This window comes from Saccostrea echinata, unplaced genomic scaffold (assembly GCF_033153115.1).
Source record: "Saccostrea echinata isolate AGI-Se365-2 ecotype Australia unplaced genomic scaffold, CSIRO_AGI_Sech_v1 ptg000054l, whole genome shotgun sequence".
Lineage (NCBI taxonomy): Eukaryota > Metazoa > Mollusca > Bivalvia > Ostreida > Ostreidae > Saccostrea > Saccostrea echinata.
This window is the reverse complement of record NW_026889803.1, coordinates 67798881-67811841: the sequence shown is the minus strand read 5'-3', so window position 1 is coordinate 67811841 and position 12961 is coordinate 67798881. Positions and strand designations below refer to the sequence as shown.

At 31.1% G+C, this 12961-nt stretch overlaps 1 protein-coding gene across 1 annotated transcript; it reads right to left on the bottom strand.

The window, feature by feature from the left end:
* Positions 1-7328: 7328 nt before the first annotated feature.
* Positions 7329-12329, bottom strand: LOC133172183 (uncharacterized). Its single transcript, XM_061307022.1, has 6 exons — positions 12162-12329; positions 9945-10040; positions 9270-9345; positions 8851-9015; positions 8483-8571; positions 7329-7446 (listed from the first exon to the last, which is right to left on the bottom strand). The coding sequence occupies exons 1-6, from the start codon at positions 12312-12314 to the stop codon at positions 7393-7395; spliced, it is 633 nt and encodes a 210-aa protein (XP_061163006.1). The 5' UTR covers positions 12315-12329; the 3' UTR covers positions 7329-7392.
* Between the last annotated feature and the right edge of the window lie 632 nt (positions 12330-12961).

Sequence of the window (12961 nt, the reverse complement as noted above, 5' to 3'; positions counted from 1 at the left end):
TTAGCCGTATTCGCTCAATATCGTCACCTACGGAATTATGACCTGGTTCTGGCATTGTGTCTCCTCCCCAGCCATTGGTCGGTTTTGGGACTTTGGAACATAAATTTCTTATCAGAGTATAAAGAAGTGATATGTCCAAATCTGAATAATTAGAAGCAGTTGATGCTTTCTTAAGAATATCTTTTTGCTTTTCCTTTATTCCTTTTATAAATTTTTTAGTTGCCCTCTGTTCGATGTGGCACGGAGGAACTTCATCTTCCAGAATTAGACGAAGCATGCTTGTTTCTTGGTCAATTATTGCCTTTCCCAATCGGACAAAATTTCCCCGTGACCCTGCAATTGCTGCCACCGCCATTCCTGGATAAAAAAATAATTATTATATATTTGTTATATTATACAGGATTTTTGCATTCCTGATATGAACACAGGCACTCGGCCTTTAATACACACCCTGTATCAGCACCCTCTATTTCACCTATCATCACACCATTTATTAGAGCTTTCCGGAACATTATTGTATTTTCATTCGGGGAACCTTGGATCATTTTCTATTGTTAATGAAGTTCATTAAAATTATTATTTTCATCAGATATCTTATGCTATTCAAAATAATTATTTGTTTAATTTCTAATTATTTCATTTCTTATCGCTGTACATATGCCTTGCCTTTGGAAAAAAATAATGAAACGGAATTTCAACAACAAAAAAAGACACCTTCAATTCTTAAAAAAGTTATTTTTTGACACCTTTTCCAAATATTAGAAAAAACAACAATACATGGCAAAACTGTATCACACCCCATATCAACCCTCGACCAATGTCAATCCTCTGGCCTTCGGCCCTCGGGCTGATATTGGAGTCTCGGGTTGATACAGGGTTTAATACAGATTTTGCCATGTATTCTTCCCTACTGATTTGTTATTTTTAAATTTCTTAGTTTTAAATGCAATGAAAATAGATACTTGTAGTCTTTGAATGATATTATTCCGGTCTTTGGGTGACAAAATGTATTAAAAAACATTTCCGATCCTCATGAATTATTCATCATGTTCCAAACTATTACAAACACACAAGCTTAATCAGAAAAATAAAATAATATTTTTTGGCAAACAAATCAAATGTATCTTAATTCCCAGTTTGTGAAAAATTTACTGACTCTGTATGAAGGACTAGGTTAGTTGAAATTGTCTTTTCTTTTTGATGGTCCTTTTTATGAGTATTTTATTCGGGGTATTGCCTATCCTTCATTACTTGAAAAAGTAACAAAAGTCAGTTTATCAAATGCACCAATCATTCATAAAGCAAATAAATGTAATAATAAATTCTTAAATAGTATTGGATGAGTAATTGAATCTATCGATTAATCTTCAAGCAGAGAATAAACTAGTAATGGATATGTAAAATATGGAAATATCCTAAAATCAATGTACATGTGTCTGTACTTAATTGATATATCACTTCTAATACTGAATTTAAATGTTAATTTTTTTCTTTCCTAAAATATTAAAACAAATGCATCTGCTTCTGACCTTAAGTTTGCATTCCTCTTTTAAATGATGTTATTCCGTAATGGTCTAATTACTCAATTTACCTGAAGCATATATCTGTAACAATAGCTATATGTGTATTCACCCTTGAACACTTTTAAAAATAAAAATATGAATCTATCAACCAGAACTTCGATACTCCAGAGAAAATGTGATGATATTTTTCGATTGCCCTTTATTAAATGATGCACCAGTGATCAATTGTTTTTAATTGCTTTATTCATGTACTGTTCAGGATTCTGAAATTTTTCCACATACTATCGTTTTGACTTGTATTTGAATGAAATATTTTTAGAAAATATATATTAAATGCATTACGATACAAAAGGAAGTACTTTCGATTTAACTTCCGAGAAACAATGAAAAGTATGGATCCATCTTTTAATGATTATTTGCTGAACTCAATTATGGTTAGTATATAATATATATGTATTTATATAAATCTTAATTCAATACATGGAAATGAACATTACGTTACATTATTCAATTTTCACAGATAATAAACAAAGGATTAAAATTTTACTGTTCAGATAAAAAAGGTATCATGTTTAACACATCTTTAAGTGTTGATCAAGAATAATGTTTAAATTATTCAAACAATGAAAGTGTCGTACATATCACATTGCATGTTTGATGGCAAACCGTGTTCTTAAAATTGAATTCTTACTTTCAGTGTGCAGCAAATGTTGTGTTATTACATGAACCTGTTTAAAAATAACTTGCGCGGATTTATATGCGCCAGCAGTTCTATAAATAGGTCGTCTCTACGAGAATGAAGTAAAAAAAAAGAGAATTTAAGGCCAAAATGATTCTTACTACCGGATTTAAAAAAAACAAAACAATTTTTTTAAACAATGAATTAGATATCCCATACTAAACGTGTTTTCAAATTAACATTCGATTTTCAACAAATTCGTTTTTAGTTAAATTGTTTTGATTTTTTTCACACCTTTTATACTTACTTTTTTTTACTTACTTTTACTTACATGTAATATTTAATATATTTTTTTGCATTACTATTTTTTCACTAAAGGTCGTACCGTACCGGTACTTTTGTTTAGAAGTACAACTTATTGCATCTGTTTACCTTCATTAGCTGACCTGATTGTTAAAAATTAGAATTTTTTTTACTAGATAAATGAAAAGAAAAAGTCTGTCTCTGTGACCTTTACTTCGACCTTTAGATATATTTTTAACCAAGCTTACTGTTCGTTTTCTTCACATTTTATCGCTATTTTATTTGTCAACAATATTCATTTCATTCATACGTTGGTTACCAATACAATCTATCATTAAGTCAATTGCTGACAAACATTTTTCATACTAATTGTTAGGCCATTATTTACACACTGAGTTGTCGACGGATTTTTCCGTTATTTTCCCATCATGACAAGGAGCATACGGCAGGTGTGACCGGTCGGCAGGGAATGATCACTCCTCCATGGCACATGATCCCACCTTTGATGTTTTAGAGGTCCGTGTTTGCTCTGCTCCAAAATTTGTATTGTTCAATGGACTTTTGAGCTTGAATACTGTTTGTTATTACCATACATTTCTTTCGATACATGTATGTCCCTCTGAAATCAATCCAAAATACACTAGAGAGTTTGACCCGTCCATTCAATATTTTTATGCTTTACTTGAGAGAGATAGATGGAAAACTAACAACTAACGCTATAATAAACGTGTTGAATTCAACTTTTCTATTCTCGTCTTCCATCGCACACCATAATCATATACGTATGGCATTTATTTCTTCCTGATAATTCGATGCATAAGAGCATGTTTTGCGTATGATAACATTCTAACTTGGTAAGCTACCGCCAAATAAGTTGATATCAAAAGGTATCAACAATATCCTGTATTGTCAACATTTTGGAATGTAATATTATTGGAAATAAATTGGAAATAATATGTTTTATGCATTCATATGTATCTAAGCATTTTTGTGTTAAGAATTTAGCTATCTGTATATTATGTAATGTGTTAACTTAGGCTTCGTAAACTACTTGCATATTATGTAATGAATAGTCTCAGGTTTTAGGGACCTTGCGGTGTTTAGCGAATAGTTACAATGCGATCACGTGATCAGTATCAATGTTAGACGGTGCGTCGATTTACCCAAAAGGACCCAAAAGAACCCAAAAGGACCCAAAAGGAACCCAAAAGGACCCAAAAGGAACCCAAAAGGAAATTACAATTTTATCAAACACTTATGGTGAAAAACATTTTAATTCAGTGCTAGTGCTCTCAACACCCTTGCTAATAATGAAAAACTTGAATCCTCTCTAAAAATGCTGCTGATATTGTATGCATATATTAAATAAAGTGCATAATTATATTATGAACATCTCTTAAAATGAAGTTAAACGTCAATTTAAAGGTCACAAAGTCAGCCCGGTTTTTGTAAGGTGTATTCAGCGTAATCATATTCAACCTCAATATTAAAACAATGATCCAACAATTGGTATGAAACATGTCAGCCAAAATACGACCGAGGTTAATTTGCAAACAAGGTCATTATAACGACCACGGAATTTCCAACATGCTGACTTCAAACGATGTTGTTTACATTCCTATAACATCAACTCTTTTGTCAGTAGCCTGCCTCGTTTGATTAATTGATCCTTCTCAGAGAATGCACTTTTGTATCAAATCAGATTGGAGACATAACGCCATATGTATATAAAAATGTTAATCTAATCTTAGCTAAGAATAAATAGCTACAAAAATTGATATTTCTAACGTTTGTTTTTGTTAAGGTTTTGTTTGATATTAATGATTGCTTATATCTAGAACATTTTAAAGAGATAACATGTTTGTTTTAAGTTTGATTTGATCAATAACGTCAAAACATACGACTTTTCAATACTTTATACAACCATTCCTCACGATAAATTAAAATCCAGGCTTTTTGACATCGTAGACAGCTGTGCATACATAAAAATGGAACTCGTAATTACACTTAAAATGTCATTGGTCATTTACAAAATTATTTTGTTAAAAACATTCTGATTGTACACACAAGTACTCTAAAGAAAACATTAAAAAGATGCTTGAGTTTCTGATTGACAATATCTATGTAATTTTTGTAAATCAGGTCTTTCAACAATTTGTTGGAATTCCCATAGGTACCAATTGCACCCCATTTTTAGCAGATCTATTTTTGTATTCATATGAAGCAGAATTTATTCAAAATCTTCTACATGAGGAAAAGAAAACACTTGATGTGGCCTTCACCTCGACATTTAGATATATCGACGACGTATTATCAAATAACAATAGCTACTTCCATTCATATGTCTAGTCGATATATCCCAGTCATCTTGAAATAAAAGATACCACAGAGTCTGACACATCTGTTTTATATTTGGATATTTTACTAGAAAAAGACTTAAATGGTAATCTAACAAAAAGCTTTATGATGAAGTGATGTTTTTCAACAATAATTTTTCATTCTTCAACTTCCCTTACTTATGTATCAATATATTCTTATCACCTGCATATGGGTTTTTGCCTCCCAGTTGATTTGATACGCAAGAGTATGCACTGCGTATGAACAAATCCCAAAACGAGACAAGCAATTGACAAATAAGTTATTGAAACAAGGATATCAACAGTTTGTTTGAAGTCATCATTCCGCAAATTTTATGGTCGATATAATGACCTGTCAGCAAATACAACCTATGATGAAGTAAAATACAGACTGACGTTTTTCATACTAATTTTTAGGCCATTTTTACATACTGTATTGGTTTTTTCCATTTTTTCCCGATCATGGCAAGGAGCACACGGCGGGTGTGACCGGTCGGCAGGGGATGCTCACTCCTCCATGGCACCTGATCCGCCTCTGATGTGTTTGCTCTGCTCCCGATTTGGTTTTTTAAATGGACTTTGAGCTTGAATACTGTTCGTTATCTTCATATTTCATTTAGTTTGAGTGCTGATATTCGAAATTTTGCATGTTGATTGTTTGTTGAAATATCTAGATAGGGTTCAAAACAAAAGTTTATCTTTAGGCTGGTAAAGGTACATTATTTATCATCCTAATTCCTATCTTTTCCCATGTCGTATTTTAGAAGTTTACTGATACTTTTTCAAGTTTACTTAAAATTTGGAAGTGACATGCATAAACATCACTAGGTTTAATATGGTTAAGTATGAAGTGAATACAAACATTCCATGAAAAGGCCAAAATAGATTTGTTAAGCTGCCTCTTCTTTAGGTATATGTGGTATATGTTTCTTGATGAGTTCAGTGTTCGTAAAATTTTTAAGACATTTTTTGGGGTTGCTCGGGGAACATTCTACAAAATAACACATTTCAGAATGAAAATCTTGAAAAATTATTTATTTTATTCTTCTAAAAATTTCTTGCATCAAAATATCCTTTTAAATCAGTTTTAAAAAGATTTAAACCGTTTTCAAATAGATGTAAAAAAGAAATTTATTGGCAAAATTACGTTTTGGTTTTAGTCAAACTTTGTATTGTTAAAGGGAACCCTGGATATCCTATATAGCTATGTATTAATTATTGATCCCTTTTGAAGAAATTATATTTTTCCTTTAGTTATCCTTTCTGAGGCAGAAATGGATAAAAATGAAGGAAAAATCTTTGGATATTGTTTTAATTTCAATAATTCCAAAGCATTTATAGAGGTCAGTATGGAACAAGACGGATTGTTTTATGCAAACGAACTTGATATTAAGCTTGATAAAGCTTTTATGCACGAAAACCTTAAATTATGATGAATGATATTATATACCTTTATATCTGATTATTGTACATAGATAAAATAAATTTTACTTTAAGGAAAAATTAATAAACTAAGATCTGAAATACATGTCTGTGTATTACATGAAATATGAAGAATATGAACAATAATTAAGCAAACAACCAACATTATTTGGTTTTCTTACGCTGCTTTGGACAAAATATGGTTATAGAACTTATCTTTCTTGAGCGTTAAACCACAAAAAAAATAAACATAAATTAAAAAAAAACACAAGTGATGACATGAAATATAAAGATAATGAACACTTATCATGCTGAAAAGTCCCATTAAATACGACATACTGAGATACGTGAAAACCCCGAAAACAGGTGTCTCGGAGAAGTACTAGTTAGCATCCTCAGTTGATCGTTCTTATCATGTAAATTGATGCCTATACGTATTAATTTTCGAAAATATCATATATATATATATATATATATATATATATATATATATATATATATATATATATATATATATATATATATATATATATATATATATTGATGCCTATACGTATTAATTTTCGAAAATATCATATATATATATATATATATATATATATATATATATATATATATATATATATATATATATATATATATATATATATATATATATATATATATATATATATATATATATATATATATATATATAATGTTTAAAAATATCAATATATATAATAATATTTATTTTAAACTGTATGAACGACTTCCGTTTTTTCATCTTCAACTTTCCGTATTTGTGTATTGATATTCAACTATCACCTGCATATGCTGTTTATGTCTCACAACTTATTCGGTACTCAAGAGCATGCTGTGAAAGATGTTTGCTTGTTTAACTTTCCATTCACAACGATGCTCAGAAAAAATTATTTAATATGCCAGAAAATGTTTTTATTCAAACTTACATACATCAGAGAGCATTACCAATTCTTTTCTATGGATTTAACTTTATTACACAAGAATGATGATTCTATAAATTTAAAAAAGAGCTCATCCCTGTCTCTCCTCAGATAATTATTATTCTGGTCGTCAATTCTGGAATATGCTTTATGACTTTCTGTTTCTAAAAAGGTGTAAGATGAGGTAAAGCATCTGGTCTTTTCTCCACTCTTGTTCCCTGTAAAAACAATAAAATTTCTAATCAGAGAAAGAAAATGTTAGGGCATGATATTATTTTTTTTAATTGTAGTTCTGACGATTAAAATAACCTACAAAATATATGTAAAATGAGTTATAATTCATCTGTCTCTTTAAAAAATGGAAATCATTTGAAGTTAAAAGAGACGGTTAAAGATTTTCAAATCTCTTTTTGGAAAAATGCGATTAAGGAATTTAAAAAATGCACCAGAAGGAATTTTCAGAATCAGGACTGGTGAATAATGTCTACAGAATTGTTTTCGCCCTGTTGTTATTTTCGCTCTTTTATACTTGCAAACAAATTTACCCTGTTTCTGATTCACCCAGAGAAAATGCTGTCCTCTCTGAGTTCACCGATATTCAAATTCGCTCATTTGCGGAAGGGAGCAATGAAACGGACAAACTTTTCCCGTATACAGTATTATGCCTTACATTCACAATGTTCCTTCAGACAATAAGATTGTTGGGATATCTTTTGTAGGATAGACACAGTGTCATACCAGCAGGAACTTCTGTTTAGTTGCCTTAAATAGTTGGAGTTTCTAAATCATGGGTTTACGATGATAAAAATGTAAATTTAAAGGGAGATAACCTTGTAACTGACACATTACGTATGATTAATCGTCTTTGTTTCATCCATAATCTATAAATTGAGATTTTAAAATGTCGCTAATGAAATTATTATCAACAAAATTGTCATCCGCGTGGCGCAGTGGCTAGAGCATTTGTTTTAGATTCGAGGAGTAAGGATTTGATCCTAACGTCGCGGATTCGAATCCCACGGCGAGACGTGGAGACCGGTCCTACGGATGAGACTGTATAAACCGAGATCCCATGTTGCAGTAGGTATTGGCACGAAAAGGATTCCCCACTGTTTAATGGCACTGAGTGCCGAGTAAAGGTCTAAATTTGCAGCCCTCCATCGGCAAGTGGTGGCGTCTCCATATGAGTGAAATTCTCCAGATTAACAAACAAAAATCAACAAAGCAAATTTGAAAAAAAGACGAAAAAATTACCGTTTTAAAACAGATTTTGGGTGGTGTAAAGATGGAAGCATCTTTAATTCCCATTGTCGTGTTGTAGAAAATCCACATATATTGGCCATCTACGAAAAAAATGTCATGTGAATATTATTTAGTACCTGCTTAAAGAAATATTCAAAAGAGTTAACCGTGCTTTTTTACTTTTTTTTTTGAATTGTCTAAAAATCCAGACAAAGTTTAAAGCATCCTTCACTCTTTTTTCCCCAGCTTAGGAATACAAAATGTAAGATTAAAAAAAAATTCCTGTGACCAAAATGTACCTTATGACTAAAACCCATTTTAGAAATTGACAAAGGAAATAACATGCTACAAGATACACTATAGAATAACAGAATATTTACCAGGTTGGGGGATCTCAGAGGTGGCTTGAACATATTCTACTGGGGTACATTTTGGTCCTACGGTGAGGAGTCTTGTCAAACTGCCAACCATGAACATGTACGTATCCACTTTAATTGTGTTAGGTGATACACCCATAAATGATTGCCTGACTAATTTGGCTCTAGCTGAAATGTATAAGATAGGTCCATTTAAAGTTATTGAAATTTTGTTATTTTATAATAATGTCAAAATTGTTACCTTCGCTCATAATGATATATACTTCATAAGATTTCATACCAATCTTACAAGAAAACTGTCTAAAAACTTCAAGTTAAACAATGAATGTGATTTGTTATGGAAAATTATTGAAAATAGAAATTATTTCTTTAGATAATGGTGTAACATGAATCTTTTATGTACTAAAATATGGCTGTCTGACCTGGGATACAGGTTTGGTTATATGGACCCGTCGCTGAAACATAACAAACTCCTTTAGCCCATTCGTAGGACTTATTCTGAAAGAATGATATATTATATCAACTAACAGTATAAATTCTAGATAAAAGGTTATTTTTCATATTGACAAAATCTTAGAATTTTTAAATTAGTATTAAGATACTTTTTTCTCCTCATTAGAAAAAGATATGCCAAACAGGGTCAACCTTGACATGTATTCTTTTATCTTATTATCTAATTTGAATTCTATAGCTAGGTCATCAATGATATTGCAAGAATCTTTAAAACACATCAAGAAACTCACAATTTCTGAGAAACTACCGAATTATTTTCCAAATGTTTATGATTTCCTATTATTTACGAAGCGCCCGACACTTTTACGGGACTGAATCTCCCTGGGAGATCATATATACTCGAACTGACCACGAAAGGAATGATTATCAAAAATTGTCTTAATTAAAAAATAAAAGTATAAGTTTCTGATTTAAGATTTGTTGCTCTAACCGATTTCCCCCTTCTTTATATGCGTTTAATCTCTCTTTACAAACAATTTAGCTTCTAACTGGAAAAAGGTAAATCTCATGGCGATTCAATATTACACTTAATTTGGTCTATATGCAATATTTTCATTAAAATAATCTTTTAGTTTAAAACTTACAGCTGCATAATCATCTATTCGGTCGTATTCGTCTTCTTTGGATTCAGTCACGACATGTGTTGCTGTTCTCCGAGACTTCGCATCATAAGAATACATCTAAAGAGACGTACAGAACGTAAACAATATATCATTATAAACTATGGTTCACAGACCATGTGCAAATATATAAAAAAGACCTAAACCAGATAAATACATGTATACAGAAAAAAATATGTACAAACTTGTACATAACATTAAATATATTCATGTAAACTACAAAAATTATATGTAAACATTCACAATACCCTAGCCGACACTGTGAACGAAAACGTCGGATGAATACATTGTAAAATGGCTTTCCTTTGTCGTTTTCCTCAATTTCTCAACTTAAACTCTTAAACTCTGTGATTTTATACTGTATTGGCTAACCGGTGTTTAAATCTTCTACCCTGGAAACTTGAGAGAGATTCTAACAGGAGGAAAGCATTTACAAGCATAATAGTGATAGTTAATTGTGCAACAATCGTCAAAATGTTCCTGACAATTCAGATGGATAATTCCTTTTTTATGTAAAAACATATGCTTCCTTATCAATAAATGAAGCCGGGGAAATCGGATGGACATTTCTTAAAAAAAGCATTTAGAGGAGTGCGGACTTTGAACTTAACTATCTTTGGTAGGTACTATCTCAGTGTAGGATTAATTAATCCGATTTTAAGCTGAACAGCTGAACACGGAAATATTTGAACAGTTGAGAGTGAATCTCTTCGATGGCAATGAATATCGGGACTGTAAGATTCATATTCATACTTTTCTGACATAAATATATAAGAATAAAGGCAGAAAACTGAATCTACTTTAATGTTTCAGACTCGTAAGTATCAGAAATCTTAAAGGAAGTCCAAAAAAATTTAATAAGCCTATTAGTTGTTAAAACAATTTATGGATCCAGAATTTCTCTAAGCAAAGAAAATAATGCACCTTTACGGCTTCTTTCGTTTTTTGAGAATATTACCTCTCTTTACAAGATTTTGAAATGCGTTTTTTTAAACGGCAAGATTTTGTTCATTATTCTTTTAGGTAGTAACAAACGCCTCCTTTCAAAGACGAAATTGTTATTTTTATTTCATACTCTAAATTTTATGGGTTAAAAATATATATATTTTTTTAAAAATATGCAATTATTATTTGATTTTTTTTAAAGAATTGAAATATTTCTGATATTTTTATTTTAATGGCATTTCGAAAAAAAAAACTAGAAATTTAAACCTGACAGTTTTATAAATTTCTTTATGTCCCCAGGAAGTTGGTGCAGATTATCGAATATAGCATCGTGAAATTTGATCCAGGAAGGAGGATGTACATGATAGGATCTGATTATTCTTTTCTTATTATTGAATTGGTTCAGCTTGCTTCTTCAAGCGACAGTTGTTACATTTTAAATTTAAATTCAAGAAGAAAGCGTAGCTTTAACTTGATATATTTGGCCACTTAAAAGATACAGATACACAGCAATGATCCTTGCTGACACTGAATATTGATGCCTTTTTTCCCAGCGTAAAATTCTCAACAAATCAGTAATAAAACATAGAAAATCTTGAAAGCAAATAGGGTTTTAACATCATAGATCAAAAATTTAGTGTTATATTGAGTGAATAATTGTATGTTGTTTTACGTCCCATTCGCGAATTTTTCGCTCATAATAGAGACGTCACCTTGTATCAGTGAAGGGCTGATAGAGTAGGTGATGGAGTAGGTGGTCTTGATTGTCTGTAATAGTTGTATATTCAGCTGTGTGATTCTAAGTATCCGAATGGCTAACCGTAGATAAAATTTTTGTGGCATAAAAGCCATACGTGTCATGTCAATCGATTAGTCTTCCATCCATTAAAACTTTCCAAAATATTTTATTTTCTCGAAACATAGATCATTAACAGATAGCCAATATAAAGCAAAGGGAATTGAGGAACAGATATACGATATAACTTTTTATAGATTTAATGAGAGAATCTACATGTTTTTTCATTTTAATAATTTTCTACACTAATGACAAACAGAAAAATTCAACAGTAAATTGATTTTAAATGATTTTTTTCCTTCTCTAACCATAAACTCTTAATCGCTATTTCTTTATACAAAATTAACTACAGTTTGAAATTATGCCAGTAAGTTAACTGAAAGGTGACTAAATGGAACCTTCAGTAGACTGAATTACGCAGTTCCATCCGGTACACTTACCATTGTTTTAAATCTTTTATCGTTGAGACTTGATAAAGACACTAATGTGTCGAGGTAGGTCTGGAACTGGAGGGGTGGACAACACTGGGGGACAGTCCCAGGGATAAGAGAGACCGATAGTCCGGCGAACAGGAGGGAGGCAAAGGCAGCCATTTTAGAAGTGGTTTCTTATCGTGTAGTAACCGTCAAATGCTCCTGTGTCTCCAAATATCTAATCCCTAAAGCTCTCAAGTTACAGAAAAAATAATTCCGGGCTACAAACTCAGGTGTATGATTTTCCTTTTTATACACATACAAATGTTTCCTTAACGATAATAAAACCGAAGAAAGATGTAATACCAAAACAGTAGAAAGGTGTATTACCAGGGAAAAAGGTCAATTTTGATTGGATAAAAGTCCATTATTCCTACAACAGGAAAACATCTTCTTTGTTTATGTTTCCTGAAGTCTCATTTATTTTCGTAAATAAACAAATTTGAATTCATTCAATTTTCACACTACACCACACCCCCCATCCCGATGTTTTGACCATTACATTGTACAGTGTTTAAATAAGTACTAGTATTACTGCAAATTTATACTTAGTTTAACATCAGTAAATTTTTAGCTTTATAATATACTTTTCAAATACCTTTGAAAATTTTTTATCTATTTGACAAACAGAATTTCATTTCTTCATTTTACATATTTATATACTGCCTAACGTTACGGCGTCAGACAGTACTTCAGCGGTGGATCATGATATTAGAAACATGGCGTTCCAATGGCGTCTTATAAAATTTCAACATTTTTAAATTATA